The 23,152-nt window shown below is 45.8% G+C and overlaps 1 protein-coding gene across 1 annotated transcript in view; it reads left to right on the top strand.

Annotated features, from left to right (window-relative positions):
• TTI1 (TELO2 interacting protein 1) overlaps nt 1-22,859 on the top strand; it is a 50,734-nt gene extending 27,875 nt beyond the window's left edge. Inside the window, exons 4-8 of the mRNA XM_023227891.2 lie at nt 3,278-3,426; nt 6,785-6,925; nt 8,852-9,056; nt 9,340-9,427; nt 22,229-22,859. Coding sequence (XP_023083659.1) covers nt 3,278-3,426; nt 6,785-6,925; nt 8,852-9,056; nt 9,340-9,427; nt 22,229-22,412 — 767 coding nt within the window. The 3' untranslated portion in view covers nt 22,413-22,859. The remainder of the gene's footprint in view (nt 1-3,277; nt 3,427-6,784; nt 6,926-8,851; nt 9,057-9,339; nt 9,428-22,228) is intronic.
• The last annotated feature ends 293 nt before the right edge of the window (nt 22,860-23,152 follow it).

The following is a 23,152-nucleotide window of genomic DNA, read 5'->3' as shown; positions in this document are numbered from 1 at the left end:
TTTGAGTAATCTTTTTCCATTCTTTTCCGTTGCAAAACTGTTTTTACACGGTTGCAGCTGTGTACTCTTTTTGTGTTTAGTTATAAGCAACTCTGTTGCTGTTGAATTTTGATAATTAATGCTTTAATATCTGTTACTAAGTGTCCATTCTGCTGTAGGACATTTAGGTTGCTTCTGGCTTAATAATAACACTAATAAATAATGCTGCAGCAGTAGATGATTCTGTGCATGTGACTTTTTTTTTTTTTTTTTTTTTTTGCATTATTTCTTTAAATTCCCAAAAGTAGGATTTCTGGGTCAAGGATGTGAACATAATTTAATGCTTGCCAAATTGCCTTTCAAAATGTTTGTGTCAATTTATACTTTTCCTTCGGCAGTGCAGGATGAATACTGGTTTCACCGCAGCCTTACCAACATCGGCTGTTTCCAGTTTTACTTCTTCCTAAATTAATAGGTGAAAAATGGTTCTTGTTATCTACCTTGCATTTCTTTGATTACCAGCAAGGTTGAATGTCTTTCTATAAGCTTCTTTCCTAACAGGTTTTTTCCTTATGCCCATTGTCTATTCATATGCTTTGTCCATTTGTTTATTTGTGGGAGGAGATTGCAGTGTTTTTCTTACCAATTTATATGATAAAGAAGGGAGTTCAGGCTAGTTGAAGCTCTGGCCTGTTGTTTTATTCACAAGCTCAATCTGGAGCTTCAGGTCACGGAAGGATTAATAAATTATTAGAATCTCCTCTGCAAATATAAAATGCCAAGTCATAATGAGCTTGGTGGTCTCAGAACCATCCTAAATCGAACTGAGTCCCAAATTAGTTTGTTAGGTTGGAATAAAACAGATTTCTTTTTCTTTTTCTTTTCTTTTCCTTTTTTTGTTTTTTTCCTCCTTATGGTGATCTCCACTGTGAAATTCTGGTGAACCGAAGCCAGTACTTCCAGCAGAATAACATGAAATAGTAGCTCGACGCAACTCACTGCAACAAATGCCTTCTAAATAGCAGAGAAGCATCACAGGACCCAAATAACGATTTATGCAGAGTTGAGTCATTGCTCTCCCCAAGAACAGAGTTTTCTGATCAGAAATCTATCAGGCTTTTTCTTCTCAGATTTGTTTCTTGAGCCAACCCAATCCTTTTTGTGAACTGCACCCTTCACCCAAACCTGGAAATACTGAAGCAGTGGAGGCATTCTGATCCCTCGTAATCCAGATTTGCCATTCTTGTTTAAAATTTGAGCACTGTCAGTGAATCCATTCCTTCATGATTAGGATCTTCTAGTGTTAGTTGATGTTCACTTAGAGCAGACTGAAAGAGTCAAACCCGTCTTCCAATACCAGGAAAATCCACATCCCTCAAATAACATTCTGCAATAGGTGAATTTCAAACAACAAATTCCCCTCTGGGGAAAAAAGCACAGGCCTATCATCCTTATGCTTATCATTCATCAAGTACACACCACACATTTGGCATTCTAAGGAATGTTTGCCTCAGTGCTGGCTTGACGTGAGTTTTTTGTTTTAAGCACATAAAAGCACCTTGTATATCTGAGGTCCCTTTCTCTAAGAAATCCAAGCATTCTACAAATGCATTTTCATTTATCTTTTCAGCATTTGTTAGAGACAGGTGCAGCCTCTACTGTAAGAGTCTGTCTTTCTAGCAGAGGGAACTGAAATTGGAAAAAGTTAAGGGAGCAGTGCTCTGCTCAGTGGAAATGAACACAGCTCGTGATCAGGGTTGGAAGGAGGCTGGGGCCGTAAGTAGATCAGGAAAATTTTTCAGGGTAGGGATTTTGGCCTGGGTTTCATGCAATTCTCAAATCTTGTGATGTTTCCATTTACAAACTTACATCTATCTCATGCAACACAGCAGTCTAAGCAGTGAGAATGATAATGGCTGGTAATATCTCATTTAGTGCTCTCAGTAGCTTGTGAGGTATACATGCTATATCCCTTTTTTTTCCAGATGAGGTAATGTAGGATGAAAGAAGTTGCTAATAGGTTGTAGAGGCAAGACTTGATCCAACCTCCTCTAACCAAACTCCATGCCCTGTGAACTACACCAAGCTGCCCTTATTACCTCACCTACAAAGATAAGTAAGGTTTGATTCTGGCCGTCAGAAGTTCTTACAGCCTGGTGGAGAAGACAGACGTGCACCCCTTTTAATCAAAGGATGAACCAAGAGGAGACGAAAAAGGGAAGGATAGAGCAAAGGCCAGCCCTGGAACGTCCCAGCTTCAAGGCTCCACACGAGAACCCTGCTATCTTTTTGCATTTTTTTTTTTTTTTTTTTTTTTTGAGACGGAGTTTTGCTCTTGTTGCCCAGGCTGGAGTGCAGTGGCATGATCTCGGTTTATTGCAACATCTGCCTCCTGGGTTCAAGCGATCCTCCCGCCTCACCCTCCCAAGTAGCTGAGATTACAGGCGCCTGCCACTATGCCCGGCTAATTTTTGTAATTTAGTACAGATGTGGTTTTGCCATGTTGGTCGGGCTGGTCTTGAACTGCTGACCTCAAGTGATCCGCCTGCCTCAACCTCCCAGATATCTTGTTTTTATCTTAAATATTCATTAATGGAAATTTAGAAAAGACCAAAGGCATAGGGAAAAAATTTAAGTCATCTGTTGTCTCATTACCCAGTCACTTTTAATATTTTGCTGTACTTCCTCCCATGCAAAAACATATGTAGTAGTGTTCATGCTGCATATGCAATTTTGTGTTGTGCTTTTTGTCTTTTTAAGACAATATTATTTTATAAGCATTTCTCTTGTCGTTAAAACCCATGCTAAGCCTGGTGTAGTGGCTCATACCTGTAATCCCAGCACTTTGAGAGGCCGCGGCAGGGGGATTGCTTGAGCCCAGGAATTGGAGACCAGTCTGGGCAACATAGTGAGACCCCCATTTCTATAAAAAAAATTTAAAAATTAACCGGGCATGGTAACATGCACCTGTAGTCCTAGCCATTCAGGAGGCTGAGGTGGGAAGATCACTTGACCCCATGAGTTTGAGATTGCAGGGGGCTGTATTCACACCACTGCACTCCAGCATGGACACAGCAAGGCCTTGTCTCTAAAAAAAAATAGGGACCTCCTAAAATGCCATTATATGGCTATACCATGGTTTCTGTACCCATCATTCCCCCTTGCATGGAGGTGTCTCAGCCCATTTGTGCTGCTGTAACCAAATACCTAAGACTGAGTAATTTATAAAGAACAGAAATTTAGGTATCTCTGTTTTATCATTCATACAACACTGCCCCCAGTTGTGCTTTTTTTCCAGAGGAACAGTCAGTCTCTCCCAAAGTGGACGAGAATGACACCCATCCAGATGTGGAGCCACCACTGCCGTTGCAGATCCAAATAGCCATGGACGTGATGGAACGCTGCATCCACTTGTTGTCAGATAAAAATCTGCAAATCCGACTGAAGGTCAGTGTGCAGCTGCTTCTCTGCATTCCCAGAGCAGCAGGACTAAGGTGTGGCCTGGTTGGCAGTGGCTATATGGAAGAGCACATAGCTCCCCTTGTCTCCTAGTCCATGTGTGGTGGCCAAGAGAAGGCATCGAAAGGAATTTGTCTGTGGGGTGACAGTTTTACATCTTTCTGTGTGTGCTCAGATGCCAAAGGGAGCTGAATCTCCTGCATTAAAAACCACAAGTTTTGGGGATTCACTGAATCTCCAAAGAAAAGAAAGCCATGTGCTTTGGAAAGGATATTATTTTCTCAGCTATGTAGGATGCAGGTTTTAATACTTTAAAGAGATCATTCTTCCAAGCCTGACACTAGCCCTTATCTCTCTTTCTGTTTTCATCCTAGGGAAAACCTGAACACTTCCTAATATAGCCTGACTTGCTGGCAGTTTGCCAAGCAGCACCCCCATCAGCAAGGGCTGAAAGTATACAGTAGTGACTGCAGTAACAGGACAGTGGGGTGGGGTAGAAGTGGGGGCCAGGGCTTTCCGAATCACCCTGGAGAAGATCTTACACCCAAAGGGAAACAACATTCCTCCCTACCCCCAAGCAGGAGTGAGAAACACAACTGTCAGCCGGGCGCAGGGGCTCATGCCTGTGATCCCAGCACTTTGGGAGGCCAAGGCGAGCGGATTACCTGAGTTGGGAGTTCGAGACCAGCCTGACCAACATGGAGCAACCTCGTCCCTACTAAAAATACAAAATTAGCCGGGCGTGGTGGTGCATGCCTGTAATCCCAGCTACTTGGGTTGCTGAGGCGGGAAAATCGCTTTATCCCAGGAGGCGGAGGTTGTGGTGAACCAAGATCTCGCCATTGCACTCCAGCCTGAGCAACAAGATCGAAACTTTATCTCAAAAAAAAAAAAAAAAGAAACACAACTGCCTTAGTGACTCACTGTTAGTGATGAGGGTACATTGCCTTGCTCAGGGGTGATGGGCTAGGAAACCCTGATCACAGATTATCTCAAATCTCAGGATCTGTGTTTTGTGGAGTTTGTTTAGTCTTCCCGAGACAGCTCTTAGAATTCATCTGTTGTTCCATTCAGCAAGCACTTAACCTTTTACCTGCACAACTTTAATGTGGGTGCCTGGCTGATGCATTCAACATACTCCTGTATATCCTTCAAGACCTTCCCTTTTGTAGAGGATTTGTAACAGCTGTATACATACCATAGTTATTAAGAACATCAGCGTTGGAGTCAGACCTACATACCTGAGTCAGTTCAAATCCTGATTCTGCCTCTTATTAGCCATGTGACCTTGAGTAACTTAATTCACCATTTTGAACCTCAGCATCTTCATCTGTAAAATGAAGATGATGGTACCTACCTCACAGAGTTGTTGATTATAAATATAAAACAGCATTAAAAAAGACACATACACTCATTCATGTACTAAATGCTTATTGAGGACTAGTGCAGGTCAGGTAGAGGGTGTGTAGAGGAGATGATGCAGACACGATCCCCGTCTGCACAGAACTCCCTGTCTGTTGTGGGGAGAGAGGCAATACATGGATTCATACATATTGGAGAAAGGCTGTCAGGGAGCACGCAGGAGGAGAAAGTTGAACGGCTAGGGGAGACCGAGTTCTGTTACCACTACATGGAGAGGCCCAGGAGGCAGGTTCTGTTTGATAGAAAATAGTAATTCACCCATGCAGCAGGTATGTGTTGGGAACCTACTCAGTGCAAAACCCTGCTGACTAAGACAGAGCTTACCTTCTAATTTAGCCTAGGTCCTCGGGGAAGGCCTCTCTGAGATGGTAACATTTCTCAAGGCTGAGAAGGAACCTGCCCTGCAAAGATGCAAAGAGAACATTCCAGGCAGAGGGGAAACGTGCATCTTTGAGTCAATGAAATGTCGTGTAACTTGTCCCATTAATAACAGAGCTCAAATTCCAAGCCTGTCAGTGATACCACAGCCATTTCCACTCTGCTCCCCTGCTCTCTGCTGTGCAGCTGAGCTTTCTCTTACTCCCTTGCCTAATTATTCCACCCTCAGTGGCAGGGCCTCTTCTGTTCCAGTTTCAGTGTGGACCAGCACATAGTAGGCACCCAGTAGGGTTTACTGCTTCGTGTTGGCTGGCTTCGCTCTGTCTTGCTGACTAATGAGTGCCTTGCCCTGTGAAGGTTGGCCGTCTGTGCGGGAGGGAAGCCTGCACTGGCCGTCCGTGCGGGAGGGAAGCCTGCGCTGGCTGTTGTACTGACCGCTGCGACACTGATGCAGGCCATCACTTTTCAGTGAGTTTGAGATGTAAGAGATCAGGAAACAAGGAAGGTAACTGATACTCAGTTTACGTGCAGGGTAGCCCAACCCTTTCTGGTGAGAATAGCCTGTACCTCAACTGCCAGCTGGGCCTCTCCATGTAGTGGTAAGAGAACTCAGTCTCCCCTAGCCACTCAACTTTCTCTTCCTGCGTGCTCCCCATCTCATTCAGTGGCACGTGCATCTCTTCAGTTGCTACCCCTGAACCGAAGCAGCTCTTTTAAAACCCTCACTTCCCCTCCCCAGTATCCAGTCTTTCAACAATTTAAGCCATGTCATCTCCAAAACAGATCTCCAGTCCTTTCACTTCTCTCCTCTGCCGCCATCATGTGGCCACATCACTTTGCTCCTCTCATGTGGATCCTAAAGGGCCTCTTTGTTTCTCTCTCCCACTTCAAGTCTCTTCTCTACTCAGCAGCCAGAATGACCTTTCTAAAACATGAATTGTATCATGTCACTTTCCTGCTTAAAACGCTTTAACGGCTCCTCACTGCACTTAGTACAAAATAAAAAAATTCCTAACAAACCCTTTTGTAGTTGGTCCCCATTTTACCTCTTCTCTGTAACGCTCCATGCCGCCCTTCTCTCACTTCTTATGAAAGCTCTGTTCTACCTCTGAGTCTTCCTCATCACGGTTTCCAGTTGCATGAATCTTCACAGAACTAACTCCTACTCATCCTTTGTGTCTTCTTTTAGAAGCTCCTTCCTCAGCGAAGACTTCCCAACAGTCTGTGGTTTAGATCCTTCCCCTCGTTTCTTTGCATTTCACCTTTGACTTTCTTTCTTGTCCCAATTGCTAATCATCACTTCATTTAGGCGTTATCTAATTAAGGTCTTTCCCCAGCTGACCATGAACCCTGCGAAGGCAAGGAAACGTGTATATTGTCCCTGTGTGTCCCCTCAGTACCTAGCTAGTGCTTGGCATGTAGTCAGCACTCAGAAAACAATTATCCAGTTAATACATTTCTAAACGTTATTCTTTGAAAATGGTGACTTGATCCCGGGTATCTGTTTTCAAGCCTGTACCATCTGCTGAAATCATGTCTCTTTCAGGTGTTGGATGTGCTGGATCTGTGTGTGGTTGTTCTGCAGTCCCACAAGAACCAGCTGCTTCCCTTGGCTCATCGGGCCTGGCCCTCACTCGTGCACCGACTCACACGGGATGCCCCCCTGGCAGTGCTTAGAGCCTTCAAGGTACTGCACCAGCATCCCCCATGGTCTGTTGTGAGGGTAGAGTTAGTAGGCGCAGAGCTCACTGGGGCCTTTTGGATTGGTTCTCTTCACCCGATTGCAATGTCACATACTGTGAAGAAAGTATAGAAACATAAGAAAAGCACAAAGAAGAAGGTAACAGTCTCCTTTTGAATTTGAAGCAGATGAATTAGTAGATGAAAAGGCCAGGCTGTAAGCTCAGCACTCCTCCACACAGGAGTTTGTCTCCTTAAAACCAGTTTGCAAGGTAGGTATATTGTCTTTACTTTTGGCAAAGGAAGAAAGAAGCTCAAACAGCTAGTAAGTGATAGGAACCCAGAGCAGTGAGTTCACTCCATGTTCTTTGCACTGCGCAGGAGTCAAGGTGAAGGGGCCGAGGTTCTAGCAGTAGGTGTCCTCTGCCCAGCTGAGTGACGCTGGCAAAACCCGGGACCACCCATTTTCGTGTTGGGCTTAGGAGCACCTAGCCCACCTTTCTCATGGTGTTGTCAGGGATAAAATGGGACCATTTGGTGAAATGCTTTGAAAAGCTAACAGTCCTATATATATGTAAGTCCTATATGTATGTATATATATTATTCTCCCTGGCTTAGTTTAGCTTACATTAGCATGGATATTTTAGCTTATTTATATCCTTTCTTGTTCTAAAAAGCCCTTCAGGCAACCTACAGAGATACATACCGCAACAAGCTACCGTAAATTAGAAGAAGGTGCGTAAGATGAAGCAGAGAGAAAAGATGTGTAGGGACACAAAATGAAACTAGTAATGCACCAGATACAGTTGGCCAAAGTAGTTTGATCTTCTGTAAATTCTTCAGCATATACTAGACCAAATTAAAATATTAAAAAATTAATGTTTTTTTCCCAAAACGAAATTCACAAAATGACACGTGTGCTTGTGTATGTATGTGTGCCAAAAAAAGAGGAAGATTAAGGGGGAGGGAGGTAGGTATTGCTAAATCTTATCCAGATGTACTGGGGGGTGGGGGGGAGGGGTTGGTGAGAATAGGTTGTCTGAAATAACAGCAAGCAAAGAAAAATGAAAAAAATATAAAGATGTGTGCACGATAACTGAGGCTGCTTTCCCATGCACAGACACAATGATGACACCGAGGTCTATAGAAGCTGTGCCATTCAGCTGAGGGACTTGAAATGAGAGCCTTGTTCTCTGCAAAATCAGCAAACACTCTGTACTGGTTATGCCTTGCTTACCAATTTTTAAAGAAATTCCTATTATCCTGTATACTCAGTCTTGTGCAGCAGGGCAAAACGTTTCAATATGTTCTGCTAGAGAAAGTGTAAAACAAGACATGCAAAGAAACTAGCTGTTCTGAAAGATAGAGTGAGGGTGACGTGCATAAGAGGTTGTACAGCTGAACAGAAGGAACACCAAGTCGGCTGCAACTTCAGGGACCCTGCCTTGGTTCAGCCCAGGGATCTTGGCCCAGTCACTCACCTCCTGATGCCTGCATGTGGCAGCAGCTGGGCCATAGTGTTCGTGGTTGCTCAGCTAGCTAGAGTTAAAAGCATACTTATTTTCTCAAGGGATGTTAGGAAGATTCAAGAAATGATCTATGTGAACTGCTTTAAGCTCTTCTCTCTTTTTTTTTTTTTTAACAAAAATGGTAGGGAAATCAAGATACTAATCATATTATTCATCCAACCCAAGATTCCTTTGAATTATTCGCTGTGTAATCTGTATTTATGGATAGAAGTAACAATGCCTTGGGAGCAGAGACCTCCAAATTCATAACTGTCAGAATCACAAACCATGGGCAAGGAATTAACAGCAGTAATTCTATTTTTTTTCCAAGCAGAGACCTAGATGAAATCAAATTACCAAGTGTTCTTTAGTTCTCTTGCTGCATTGGCGATGTTCACTCACCAGGTTGGGGGCTGTTTCTGCAGGTTTTACGTACTCTGGGAAGCAAGTGTGGCGACTTTCTACGCAGCCGGTTCTGCAAAGATGTCCTGCCAAAGCTGGCTGGCTCCCTAGTCACCCAGGCCCCCATCAGTGCCAGGGCTGGACCAGTTTACTCGCACACACTGGCCTTCAAGTTGCAGCTGGCTGTCTTACAGGGCCTGGGCCCCCTCTGTGAGAGACTGGACCTAGGTGGGTACCAGGCAGTTCCACCTGGACACACACTCAGCATCTGTCTCACCCCTGCCATCATGCCCTCTGCTCAGTTGTGCCCCCCTCCCCTCCCCTCTGTGTACCTCCATCCGTCTTATTTTGGCCTATTTGTCTATTTATCTTGATGTGTTCTTTGGCGGGATGGAGTAGAGAGCCCAGGGCATCTTGCCTAGCTGTTGCAGTTTCTCCAGACACAGTTGGTCACCTCTTGTCCCAAATGAAGTGTGAGGGCTGACGCTTGTTTTGTTTGTCTTTTCTGCAGGTGAGGGTGACCTGAATAAAGTGGCTGATGCCTGCTTGATTTACCTCAGCGCCAAACAGCCCGTGAAATTACAAGAGGCTGCCAGGAGGTACGTCTGCCTGATCACCCACATCCCTTTACGTTTGTTCTAAATTACAGATGATTTGCTAATGGCAAGCAGAGTTGAGGCATCTCTGCTGTTTTCTCTCTCTCCTTGCCAGGTTAAGATAATTTCTTTAACTGTGCCAGCACTAGAGATGGTATTTTTACTAGATGTGTTTCTCTTTGCCAGTAACCGTTTGCTCTGCTGCAAAGTCAGCAACAATTCCAGAGGGTCAAGAAGCAGAAAGACGGTGTGCTAGAGAGGACTCAGCACCCTCCTGGGTTGGAGGGGAATCTGTTTCTAGGCCTGGAGACCAGGTGCCTGGCACTTCTTCATGCCTTGGCTCCTTCAACAGCAAAGTGAAAGTGCTGGGTTCCTGATATGGCATACGTCGACTCCACGGCAGGTCTTAGATGGGCGTTGGTGCCATGAACCCTCACGAGTGCCATGCAAAATTGTTTGTGTGCAGGCAGGTGCACATGTGCCTTTTTCTAATAGGAACCATTCATAGGTTCTAATAGGAATCTGTGACCCAAAGAACATTAAGAGCTGCCAGACTAATGGCTTAAAGGGCCTTTTCTGATTCTGAAACTAGGTGATTCCAATTTCTAAGAGTTTGACCATGCTTATTTGAGAAAAGCTGTATCACCTCTAGGAGAAGAAGCTATTGCTGGTTACTTTAGGACTAAGAGCTGAAACTCTCTGAGCACAACAGCATTCCCCAGACGTGAGACTCAAAATCTACTCTGCCCCTCTTCTCCTAGCTTTCCTTCCAGGCGGGAGCAGCCTGCATCCTGGAACTGCCATCCCAGGATGTCTGCTGCTGGGGTGAAAGCTGGGCCTGGCACTGTGTGCCGCTCTGGGCCCTGCAGCTCCTCCAGCCTCACCAGCTTCATGCCTGCAGCAGAATCCCTGCTTCTTCCTAGCTTCTCGAGGCACATCCCTGATCCTCTTCAGTGGGGTGGGAGTTAGGAGTCACCTCATTCCCTGAGGGGTGGAAAGGCTGCTCTGACTGTGCAGTGAGGAGAACCAGCTTGCCCCTTATAAACCTTGCACTCTGTGGGAGTGATGGTGATATCTTCTTGAATTGATTTATTGTCCTTTGCTGTTTTTTACTCTTGATTTCCCATTTCCTTTTTTCTTCCTGTCCCTTTCCCGTCACATCCCTTAGTCCCAGAATCAGTCATAGTTTCGTGAGCACAGGGGCGCATCCTAACCAGCTTCTGTCCCCAGGCATTTTTATTCCGTAGAGAATCAACTTAGGGTGAAAATAGTCCTCCCTGGGCGGTGCTCCTGGAGCTGATTGTGCTGTAATTTAAAGTGCAACTCAAGAACATAATGAGTTTATCTTGAAGTAAATTCTTTTAGATGCCTATTACAACCAAGAGTTACAAAGGTCTGATTTTCACATTCCCCATTCCATTCTACTTTTCCTACACCCACCCCATCCCATCCTTCAGGTTTAGAACCATCAAATAAGCTAATATTCTCAATTCATTATCTTTTCATTTCTAATTCTCTTTTTTGCCGCTGAAAGCAATTAAACCAGGAATTGGACCTTGCTGAATCTTGAGCTGGTGTTCAGGGAGCCTCAGGTGGAGGAACACGCAGCCCCACTACTTGACTGCAGCTCCCTTTGTTTGCTCCAGCACATTCCGTTCAGCAGCTGAGTCAGATGGCCTCCCTCCTGATGGGCAGGGAGCGGGAGGAAGAGCTAGGTGGATTGCTTCACACATATCACCTGCAAACTTAACTTGAAATCGGGGGGAAGAAAAATCAGTCTTGTCCTTGATCCAAAATTAATAAGCTCTTTAAGTGGGAGAAGAAGCTTGAGACAATAGGAAGCCTGGTCTCTCTGTGAGCCTCATTACTGCATGGAGAGAGGGGTGGGGGGGTGGGTCACTTAGTATTGAAAAGTCATACCTGGCGGTCGGGTGCGGTGGGTGGCTCATGCCTGTTATCCCAGCACTATGGGAGTCCGAGGCAGGCAGATCTCGAGGTCAGGAGTTCGAGACCAGCCTGGCCAACATGGTGAAACCCTGTCTCTTCTCTACTAAAAATACAAAAAGTTAGCTTGGCGTGGTGGCAGGCACCTGTAATTCCAGCTACTAGGGAAACTGAGGCAGGAGAATTGCTTGAACCTGGGAGGCGGACGTTGCAGTGAGCCAAGGTCGCGCCACTGCACTCCAGCCTGGGCAACAGAGTGAGACTCCGTCTCAAAGAAAAGTCATTCCTGCTGGTACTGAGGAACCAAGTCCCCTGCATGAGGTGGAGTCCCCATCTCAGCACATGGCCCTGCCATCCATCCCATTGTTTGTTCTTAATTCTTCTCTGACCTTCACACCCCACATCCATGACCAAAAGTAAAGCCTGCCTACCTCACTTGGAAAATTGCTTTCAAAATGACTTCTCTTAAAACGACACCTCCAAGCCACTAGGTCAGGCCAGGCCACCATCATCCCCACCAGAACGACAGACCTCACCACCAGTCCCACTTCCACTCCTGCCCCTCTAGGTATTCTCCATACGGCAGTCCAAATGACACACTTACACATGCTTACCCTTGTGGGAGAAGAGAAAGCTGTGTTCTTTGCAAGGGCCCAAGCGGGAACCTTGGCTTAGTATTCAGAAAAGCCAGAGAAGACCAGAGGTAGTGAGTTTCCGACCCTGGGTAGATGACCAGCTTGCTTTGGAAATGGCTCTCCTGTCTGCCAGAGGGCTGGTGAAGGAACCTCTCAGGGCAGGAGGCTGGTGCGAGGCCTTATGCATTCTGGAAGGAGATGGATATGCACTGGCCCTGTAGAGCAGCCATGTCTGTGGGCCCCTCTGGCAGGTGGGCTTAGGACCTCTAAGGGGGCACCTTCATCGTGTTTGGGTGGAGGCAGACTTAGCAGCCCCATGAGAGTTCCTCTTTATGTGCATCACGCTTGGGTTTTTCCTTGCTCCTGTTTGCTTTTCCTGACTCCAAAGAACGACCAAACCAGTGTTTGCTTTTTTAATTTGTCATATTAAATATAGCCTTTGTGGCAGGCTTTTACATCCAGGCTGTAAACTCTAGAAATGGAAATTGATTAGGGGGTGGTTGATATAACCGAGGTTGTAAATGCTAAGAACAGAGATGCCATTCCAGTTTAATGCTTCTATCTAGTGAATGTGCCTTGTATGGAGGGGGCATAAATCTTCCAACTGGGGGAGGCATGGGGGAGGGGCAGGAAGGTGAGGGCAGGGTGTGACCTTGCTGTGTGTTACCACCAGGTGTCACTGTTAACTGGCAATGCCAAAAAAGAAAAAAGCCAGCTCCCCCAAAGTCCCTCTAGTTAAGTAACTTCAGTGGATAACAAATGTGCAAATCATATTTGTGGTGTGGGAAGGAGGGCTTAGCATACCAGGAGCTAAAAATAAGACAGTGTCCCTGAGGGTAGGCATTGGATTACAGACAACAGGTCAGATGAGCCACGCCCCCATCTCAGCCGACTGCAGTGGCAAACTTTGCTGATTGAAATTCTCAGCCTCCAAGATGTCTCCTGGCATGCCCTGGGCCTTCTCGGTTCTGTGCCTTTCTGGCCGTAGCTTTTCCCTCCTGTACATGAAAGGAGTTTGAAAAGAGAGCATACATCCTAAATTTGTTTTTCCTTGAAGTCCATGCGTGTACTTAGCCTAGTTGAACTCTATTAAAACCATACTCCTTGCGCCCATCTCTTAGCAGACTCTGAGGTTCCCTGGCTTTTGCAGTGAGGTTTTACATCATCCAATGAGCCTTTTTACCCTCGGCTAAAAGGAAACAAAACTAGACAACACCTATTTTTGAAAAGATGAAGTCAGGCCATGTGCTGAGGCTCACACTATAATCCCAGCACTTTGGAAAGCTGAGGTGGGAGAATCAGTTGGGCTCAGGAGCTCCAGACCAGCCTGGACAACATGGTGAAACCCTGTCTCTACTGAAAATATGAAAATTAGCCGGGTGCAGTGGTGTGCACCTGTTGTCCCAGCTACTTGGGAAGCTGAGGCAGGAGGTTCACCTGAGCCTTGGAAGGTCGAGGCCATAGTGAGCAGTGATCACACCACTGCACTCCAGCCTGGGTGACAGAGTGAGACACTGTTTCAAAAAAAAGAAAAAGAAAAAAAGATGAAGACAGTGCCCAATAAGTCTCATAATAGAGGAACAAAGCTTTTAGGATGCTTGGCCTCCACCCCTAGTCTTACCCCCACCTGCTAACCCCAGAGCCCAGATAGGGATTCAGGGTGCCAGCAGGTGGTGGTGACCAGCTGGTATACCTTCTGGCCACACAAGTCCTGGATGCTGTTATTGCTGTAGCCCCTGATGGGGCGCTGGGGAGGTTGCCATTCCAGCTCCCTCTGCCTCACCATTGTGTGTGAGAGAAAAAGCAGCAGTCTTGGTTTGGACAAACCGAGGTTGAGATCTTACTGGCCATGTGACCTTGAGCAAATGATTTAGCTTCATTTCATTTTCTTCCTCTGTAAACTGGGGGTGATGAAAACCTCATTCTCATAGGGTCCGTGTGGATGAATCACATTAGTATGTTCAGGGAGTCTCCAGGTACTGTTCTAGGGACTAGAATTAGAGGAAACAAGATAGGGGCCTCTGCCCTCTGCTTATGTTCTGAAGGTATATTTACATCTATGTACACACCTATGTGGGGTACATTGTATGTAAATTTCCCAAATAGGTGATGCATGATGTGTATGTTATACACAGACACATAGACACTGGCCACAGAATTTCTAGTTGTAAGCCTGCTTCATCTTTACTAAAATCTGAACTGGGGATTTCACCTCGAAAGATCTTTTTCATGTTAATTGTGCCACCACGGTTTGCAGAAGTCAGGACCAGGTTTGAAGGTTCATTTACTGACTGACTTCCCTGCTCTCTTTCTAGCAGTAGGATCCCAACCCATCAAAGAACCAGCTGGTGCCTTCAAACCCTGGACGAACACAGACTGGCACAGGCTCATCCATTTCATCCCCGTCAGAGCCCCAGCTCCTCTCTTTACCCACACATGAGCCTATTATATTTGAACGGATGAGGAGCCACAGAGGTGATCCATTAGTTCAGCTGAGCTTGAAATTAGTAGCTCATCGCCTTAAATGGTGTGGGCAGTTTGGCTGAGCTTGGACTGCAAAGCTGTTCCCCCTTGGATTGCACCCAGCATGGAAATGAGGGCACACCTAATATTTTTTCCTTTTGACACTTGATTAATAGTTGACAAATCCAAACCCAAGTAGTTAGCTTTCCTATTATCCATCTTTTGACAGGCATTGCTGCTTTTCTTTCTGAGTCCCATTGTTCTAAAAATACACTCAGATCTGAAGCTGTTCACTCTGCATATATAGGCCTGATTTCATGGTGTCAAAGATAAGAGACATCTGGCAGGCAGATTACAAACCAAGTGGGTTGCTGGGTTTCAGAACTGAAGGCAGGGACCTCTGGGCTACTTAAATCTACTTAAATTCAATGCTGCCAATTCTGTCCCTACTTCCTTGGTGTTGTCATGTCACTGATAACCTGCCAGGGTCAACCATCTTACCACCCAGTAGGAAAGCCAAGCGTGGGGTGTGTGTGCACAGTGCACATGCCGTGCCAGGTTGGGAACAGAACACTCTCGATGACAGATCGAGCCTGGTCGCAGCACTGCCCGCACAAAGTGGGTTTCGGTTGTCAGAGGCTGTGGTCGACCACAGGGTAGTCATTTCCTCACTCTGCAGGCTCTGTCATCCCTCTCGAACACCTCGGAGGCGCGGAAGTAAATGTCTCAGTACTGAGTAAAGTAGCCAGGGAGATGATCTCTATTGTCTTATTGTATGTGTGTATTTTAAAAGATTCTTACTAGGTCTCTTATGATGAGCCAAGTGCTGTGTTGAGAGTTGAAGATTTTCAAAGGTAACTACCAAGGCCTCACATTGTTCAACAGCAAGATAGCTTTGGACAAATTAATTCACTTCTCAAAGTCTCTGTTTTCTCATCCATAAGACTGAAAAGAACATATATATTATTTCGCTTATTTCATCTACTACAGTGATGACAAGGATGCAGTAAAGTCAGGTAGCACATAATACCACCACAGAGTAAAAGTCACTAAATAGTAGTTGTTAATCATTATTTAAATTTCTTATTCCAAAAATGACTTGGAACATCTTATAAATTGTTTGCAACGAAGAAATAAGGAAGGAAGCGAAGAAATTTTTTAAATGGAAAAATAACAGCAAAAGCAAGATGAGACCCAGCTGAGATTAATATAGACAATACAGTTAGAGCCCTGCACTCTTGCTAGAGAGGAGCTTTCAGAGTGGCTCTGTGCATACTGACAGACAGCAAAGAGGAAAATGGTACAGGAAGTACCTGAGTAAGAGTTTTTAAAAAGAAAAGGAAAGAAAGCTTTTCAGAAAGAAGCATGGATTTCCTTATTACTGAGGCTTGAAAATTTCTCCATGGGTCATCTTAAAAGAACACTGGGTACTATTGTGACTAATATCCTCAACGTCCTTGCAGTAAATACAGAAGTACATTTCCTAGAGCTGTTTCTGAAGGCATCCGTGAGTGGAGGCTGCTGGCTTAGTGCCAAAGCACAGGTTACAGGAAAACAGTTCAGGCAGGAGGGGTGCAAGATAGGCAGGCTGCTATGAAGATGTCTTTATCTTCAAGGGTACATACCTTCCAGGGAGGTGCAGGAAGCTGAATGTGGCCCGAGAGTGCAGCCAGCAGGGGGAAAGGTCCAAGTCAGCCCTCACAGTGCTCAGCACAGAATGCCACTTTGAAATCTGTGCCCAACAGCACTGTTGTGGGATCTAGGCTTACAGGGTTCCTGGAGGCAGGAGAACTGGCCAGATGGAAAAGGCCGCTTTTAAATCTCGCCCCAGTGGGATTTAAACCCTCCTAGGTTCTGGCTTATTTTTGAATTGTCTATAACAGATTGGGCCTCTCAGTGCCATATCCTTTTAAATATGCACAAAGCAATGGAGTCATTCCTCTGCATTTATGATACTTTATCTTGTGGCACTTTAGGGGTATGGTTAGCATCATTTGCTTCTATTAGTGTTTATGGTTTTAAAGCCTGCCCTTGTTGCATTTAAATATTTTTGATATGGGTCTCTGTGTGAGTACGCATATTGGTGTTAGATCGATAGATGAATGGTTTTGAACAGGTAAATATAGTTAAGTCTAACAAGCACGTATAGCTGCAAAGGTAATTGGTAGTATTTATTTGGAGAGTAAATCGTTGCTTCAAGTCATAATCCTCCATTTCCAACATTTAGAAACAAAAAACGACCTCCGTGCAGGGAAAGATAGCAAAATTGAATAGCAAGAAGGGACAGGCTTGAAATACTGGGTAACCAATGAACCGAGACCCATTAGAGTACATTACTGAGTATAGAAACACAGCCCCACTGCTTGCTGGCTAGGACGCAGCGACACCCTGAGCATCCATTTGTTTGAAAGGAAACACACAGCCTCATTTGCAGCATCAGCATGTACAGAGTGATGGGAGAAGAGATGGCCAGAGAGAAGGAGAGTGTGGAGGTTGTGCTGCCAGAGAAGGAACAACGGGAACACCAAAATAACTTAGTGGACATGCCTGCTTTCCCACAAGTGAGCTTACTTTCCCACTGCATTTAGCACTGCCCACATAGAGCCTGTATCGTGTTCCTAAGGAGACATTTCTGAGTAACTTCTTTCGAAGCCCCAAATAAATAAGCAAACAAACAGATCACAAAGCCACATGTTCTTTACCACTGGCATTTACCCGGACGGCTCATGAGAGCATTTTATAAATCCAGAAAGAGACGGAGAACAGCGGATCCCTCAAGCAAGTAATTGACAGAGGAAGAATAGCGTGTCACCCAGGAGTGCGGGAAGCCGCGCATTTCAGTTACAGTTTATTTAGCTTCACTGGGCCTTCATTGGCTGGTGGTTTTCTAGAGCTCCCTTTGAGCAGATGTTGTCTAGACAGAGATGGTGGGAACATACTCTGTAATATTCGCTCCTGCAGCAGAGCAGAGGGATTTCTTTTTGGTTTTGCCATATTGGGAGGGTGGGGGTGGATAAGGATCCAGTGCCCATGATTGAAAATTCTTGTGGTCTCTTGGAGCTGCCAGGGATCTTAGAACTGATCTGGTCCACCTGCTCTTTACAGAGAAGCAACTTGCCATGCCCCTTTTCAGGAAGCCATGCCTGGTGCCACCCCGCACATCACTTCTAGAATGGCCCTTGCCATAGTGCGCCATGGGCCTCTGTGATCCCTTCGTCTACCCCAGCAGACAGGGAGCCCTGAGGGCAGAGCCTTTTTTGTCCCTCTTTGTGCCACAGGCACCTCAGTTAGTGCCTGGGCTGGACCAGGCTCTAGTAAATGTTTGATGAACCACGAAGAGATAAGACTTAAACCCGGCTGACCAGATTCCAGGAGCACGTTTCCTCCCTCCCCATTCCCAACTCCTTGCCCCCAGCTTGCTCACTAGGAGCACCCCCATATTGATCATGAAGGAAAGAGCCGCTTCTGTTTGGCATCTGGAGTTTATTAGGTACTTACTGATAGCCGTCAGTTGTAGATAGGGCTGAAGTGCAGGCAAATGGCTGCCTGCATGGAGTGAAATTCAATAAAACCGCATTTTAAGTGAAAAATCAGTATAAACACCAGGCTTCTTTGCCATGGAAACAGGTTGCTTAGAAACTGCCTAACAGCAAGTTCTAAATTTTTTAAAGTCAAGTTATCATTTAAGCTACACGGCCCTACAGGTTATTGAGAGAGAATCACTCGCCTCAGGACACTCGGAGGCATGCGGCACAGCTGAGTGCCTCCCGATACTCTGGGGACCAGATAAGCTCTTGATAACTGTGCTCCCTGGAGCCACTGATTTGGGCCTGGGGGAGGAAAAAGAAATTTTTGTTCAGGAGTTAAATGGTGTACGTACATTTTTTAAAAAGTATTTCTCTTTGGGTTTGAAAAAAGATGGAACTGGCCATTTGGCATGTTCAACAGCCATCCCTGCGCATCGTAAGATGTATTGGGAACATTTTCCAGGCAGTTACCCCAGTCACTTCAAAGCAGGGGTCCTGTCTTTGTCTTCTGTCTTTGGCTTATGCAAAAGGAGTTTTCAACATCTTCAGCTTTCAGCTGTTCACTCTCTCGGGGTCCCTCTTCCCAGCTAAGGCTGGGCAGGAACTGGCCCCAGGACAAAGTGGCACCAGAGTTTGGAACAAAGCCTGGTGCTAAGCACTTAGATCACACCTCCTGGGCCTCAGGCTCAGCTCCGGGGGGCTTAAAGCCAAGAAGGGTGCAGGTTTGGAATTTGTCGCATTTAGAGTTCAGCAGGCCGTATGCCTCTCGGGGAGGAGAGCACAGCTACGCCTGCCAGCCACCTGGTTGCATGGCATGGCATTTGCTCCCCACCTCAGGCATGCAGAGGACAGAGTATATTGCATCTGTTTCTTCCTGAAAATAATGGGGAAAATTAGAACACCATTGACTGAGAACTGGGACCCCCCGCCCCGCCCTGCCACCAAGTCAGTATGGAGAAAGTTATGAGTGAAACAAAAGACAAATGTTTTGCCCTTTTCAGGGTGTCTGAAAATTATCCATGGCATGGCGATGCTGCTAAGGTTGGTAGTGATAATTATGCCTCAGACTCTCTGTCTCTCTCTCTCTGGAAGGAAAGAAGGAATACTGTTTTCGTTATATACTTCAAAGTGTTGTCCTGCACCCCCTCTCCTCAGAGCTTCAGAACAAACCTGTGAGGAGAGTGGGCCAGGTGTGATCATCTTTGGAGAAAGAGGAAACAGGTTCATGAGGCAAAATAACTTGCTCCAAGCCACAGAGGTGAGAGAAGGAATGTGCATTCCTGCCATTCTGGGGCATCTGCCCCTTTAAGAGCAAAGAAATGAGACCCAAAACAATCCTTCCAAGAGTTTGGCTCTTGCTTAATAAAAGAAGGTGAACTTTGCACATGTTTTCCCTTTGCTTTTCTGTTAATATTTTATGTGGGTATCTTGCAGGGCAAAGAGAGTGGCTTATTTTCTTTTCCTTTCCTGCCAATGAATACAACATTCATATTTAGCATGTTAAAAAAGAGCTCAGAAAATGAACATTGCAGCGTTTTCATGCTGTGTAAGTCAGAGCGCAGCTATGACTGAACTGGGTCGCGTGGCACCACTTTGCTGGGTGTTGCCCAGATAAAAATATTCCTTGAAGCTGGGAGAGCGCCATGCTGTAGCTTGAGAAATTGTTCCAGCTCTTGAAAGGGGAAAAAAAATCAAATGAAACCATTTGCATTCTAACAGTCTTTGGCACCAGGGAAAACTGTCAACTGTGTCACGTGTAAATAGAAATCTGCTCACCAGTTTTGGTGCATTTTTTCATAATTTCCCTTGCCACTCTAATTATCAAAGATATTTTTATTTTTAAACAAAAATTGTCTCCCACGCAGGCCTCATCTCCTTTCTGCGGTGAAGTGGAAACGATGAATTAGAATATTCTAATCACTTCTCCAACAACCGCTGTGGAGGTTATAAACACAAGATTATCCTAAGCAAAGGAAACTTAAATTGTTTGGGCACAGAACAGGCCAGAAAAAAATTCAGTAGGCTGGGCCCAGTGCTCACACCTGTAATCCTATACTTTGAGAGGCTGAGGAGGGTTGATCACCTGAGGTCAGGAGTTTGAGACCAGCCTCGCCAACATGGTGAAACCCCGTCTCTACTGAAAATACAAAAATTAGCTGGGCATGGTGATGGGCGCCTGTAATCCCAGCTACTCGGGAGGCTGAGGCAGGAGAATGGCTTGAACCTGGGAGGTGGAGGTGCAGTGAGCCAAGATCGCACCACTGCACTCCAGCCTGGGCAACAGAGTAAGACTCTGTCTCAAAAAAAAAAAAAAAAAATGCGAATTCAGTGCCCTTGTCCGCCCTCCCCACTCCCCCACTGCCTCCCTGGCCTCCTTAGTGTGTGTCCATTACACCTAAGGATGGTATCAAGACTGGCTTCATGATAAGACCCAAATCCCCTGAGGGTGCAGGTCTTTCATATCAGTGAAATTAAAACCCAGAATTTACTCCCACTTAGCAGGCATTGAAGTTCCTATTTAATGCCGAACAGTATGCAAGAGGCTCCTTAGAATAATTGCCAAGAATAAAATGTGATTTATCAAATAGATACTACATACTGTTAATTGGTAAATAGGGGTCACGTGTGCTAGACTGTGTAGGGCTTGATCTGTGCTTTAAACCTCAGCAAAACCCTTAGTGAAGTACGTCCCCCATTTTTGAAATGGGGAGGCTGAAACAGGGCAAGTTAAATAACTTCCCAAAGCCACATAGTTAGTGATACCTCTGATAATTTGAATTCTGTTAATAATCTTCCTTGTTCCTTCCTTGATGGTGAGAGTTTAACCCCTCCTTCAGATCCTTTTGTAGAATTTTAAGTATTCTAGAGAGGGGTGTCGTCTAAAGCCATTCATGTGCAATGTAGTAACTCGCCACGTCCTCATTAAAATGAGAACTCATTCATTGTTACATGGACATATTGCACGGGGAAAAAAAGATAAAAGAGAAATGAGAACCTGTTCAGTCAACATTAACTGGATGCTGACCACATGCCATTCCAGGTGCTGGAAATACAGCAACCTGTAGAACAGATGTGGTCGCTGGTCCCTGCCCTCGGGGAGCTTATGTTGTAAGGGAGATGATCAGTAGTCTATATGTGCTGGGAAAGGTGTCCCGAAAGAGAAAAGTAAGGGGAAGCCTTACTGGGGCACAGTGGTATGGACAAAATGGCATGGGGAGCCCAGCCTCTGAGCAGGCAATTTTGAGCTGAGATGGGCAGACTGGCTGGGAGGCCCCACCCACTGTGGGAGGGCCCCATTCTTCCAGGGATTGCCAAGCCAGACTGAATTGCCACCGCGTATGAAGTTTACACTTGGACTGCCCAACACAGTGGCCCTGGGCACATGACTGATCTTTCAGAAATAGTATTTGAGCAGCTAAGAGGCACAGGTTATGACCCCAAAGTTCAGACTAAGACAAAAACCATCCTCGGTGGCTGTGTGGCATTCAGTAGCGCGGGCCCTTGAGCTCTGTCCCTGTCACGTGTCAGAGGACATCAGTGCTGTATCTCTGCCAAAGGTTACAGAGCAGGGCTTAGCCATTCCTGCCCCAGGAGAATAAAGGAGCCCTTTGTCAGCCTGCCAAAGGCGGCATATTCTGTGGATCTGATCCCTGTGAGGAAACGGGCTCCTCACACGGGAGCCATGAGTGTCTGTTCGCACCACCAAGTATCCATGGCTCTCGGCCAGGAAGGCTCCAGCTAGCTGCCAAGTTCAGCACCATGCTGGAGGACCATAATAATGAGGCTTGCTCAGGGCCCCCGAGCAGGACAGGGAGCCCTGCTCTGGGCCTGCCCCTGACCCTGGGCTGGGCCTGTGAGCTGAGCAAAGCCTTTAAGAAAGGGTACACTCTGTCATTTTTCTTCTTTATGAAAACTCCTGCTTTACACTCTGGAACTCAGCCTCTTTCTTTGCCAAGAGCTTGTTTGCTGTCAATATTGTTCTGCTTAGACTAATTACTGGTTTTCTGTATGTCAGTGGATATGAAACTGTTACCTGTATTTCTGTTGGGCTTTGGGACCATCCTACTGGTCCTGTCTTATGAATTCAAGTGGGTTATTTCTACTATTTGAAGTGACTTGATATTGTTACCGGTTTCTTCTCAAATAGCCCGGTCAATAGCCTCCTGATTGGGGCTATAGCACTCCCCACCTTCCCCGCCTGTACCCTCTACTCACTCCTTTCCATCTCTCCACAGCGTCTTCCTCCACTTGATGAAGGTGGACCCAGACTCCACCTGGTTCCTCCTGAATGAGCTTTACTGCCCCGTGCAGTTCACACCTCCCCACCCCAGCCTCCACCCCGTGCAACTGCGTGGGGCCAGCGGGCAGCAAAACCTGTACACGGCCAACGTGCTCCACCTGCTCACGGAGCTGCAGTGACCCTGCTCCCCCACTACAGAGGCCACCAATCCCTCCTCCCCTGCCAGCCAGAAGTTGGGCTGACCCCACCCTGGCCATAGGCGGTGGCAGTGGCAGCAGAGAAGGTGAATTAGTCAGCCAATCGATTTATAAATTGATCAATCACACAACTGCTTAGAAATGGACTGAAGGAAAGTAGCTGACTGTTATTTATATTTCATAGCTTGTGTTTTCAAGTGACATTGTCTGGTGGCTCTAAGGGTTTAACTCCTTAGCCTACCATCTCCATAGTCCCAGCTCCCTCACAGGTAACATGCACACACAGACACACACGAGGTCAGTTCCCCTCCGTCTGCATACACCTCCCTCTCTTCAAATAATGAGATGGAACTAATTTTGTTGTACCTAACCTGTTCTTTGGGAAACAAACGGAAATAAAGACACTTCTTGGATGAAAAGTATGATCAAGAGCTCACTTTGAAGTTTGTTATTTAAACTGGGTGGTTTGGTTTTTTTTTTTTTTTTAATGAGTTTATATTCTTGAATGGTTAACATAGAACCATGGTATAAAATCCAAATCTAAGCAGTACAAAACAGAAAACAGTAAAGAGTAAATCTCCCCTCCCCATTTCCCAGCCGTCTGGTTTCTCCCTCCAAAGGCAAACACTCATTAGAAAGTTTTGGATACTTTTTAAGCAGGAGGTTAATTTTTTTTAACTTTTTACTCTGGGTAATAGTGTAATGAAGTCCCATGTCCCCAT

Source organism: Piliocolobus tephrosceles, chromosome 20, assembly GCF_002776525.5.
Source record: "Piliocolobus tephrosceles isolate RC106 chromosome 20, ASM277652v3, whole genome shotgun sequence".
Lineage (NCBI taxonomy): Eukaryota > Metazoa > Chordata > Mammalia > Primates > Cercopithecidae > Piliocolobus > Piliocolobus tephrosceles.
This window is presented reverse-complemented; position numbering and strand designations above follow the sequence as displayed.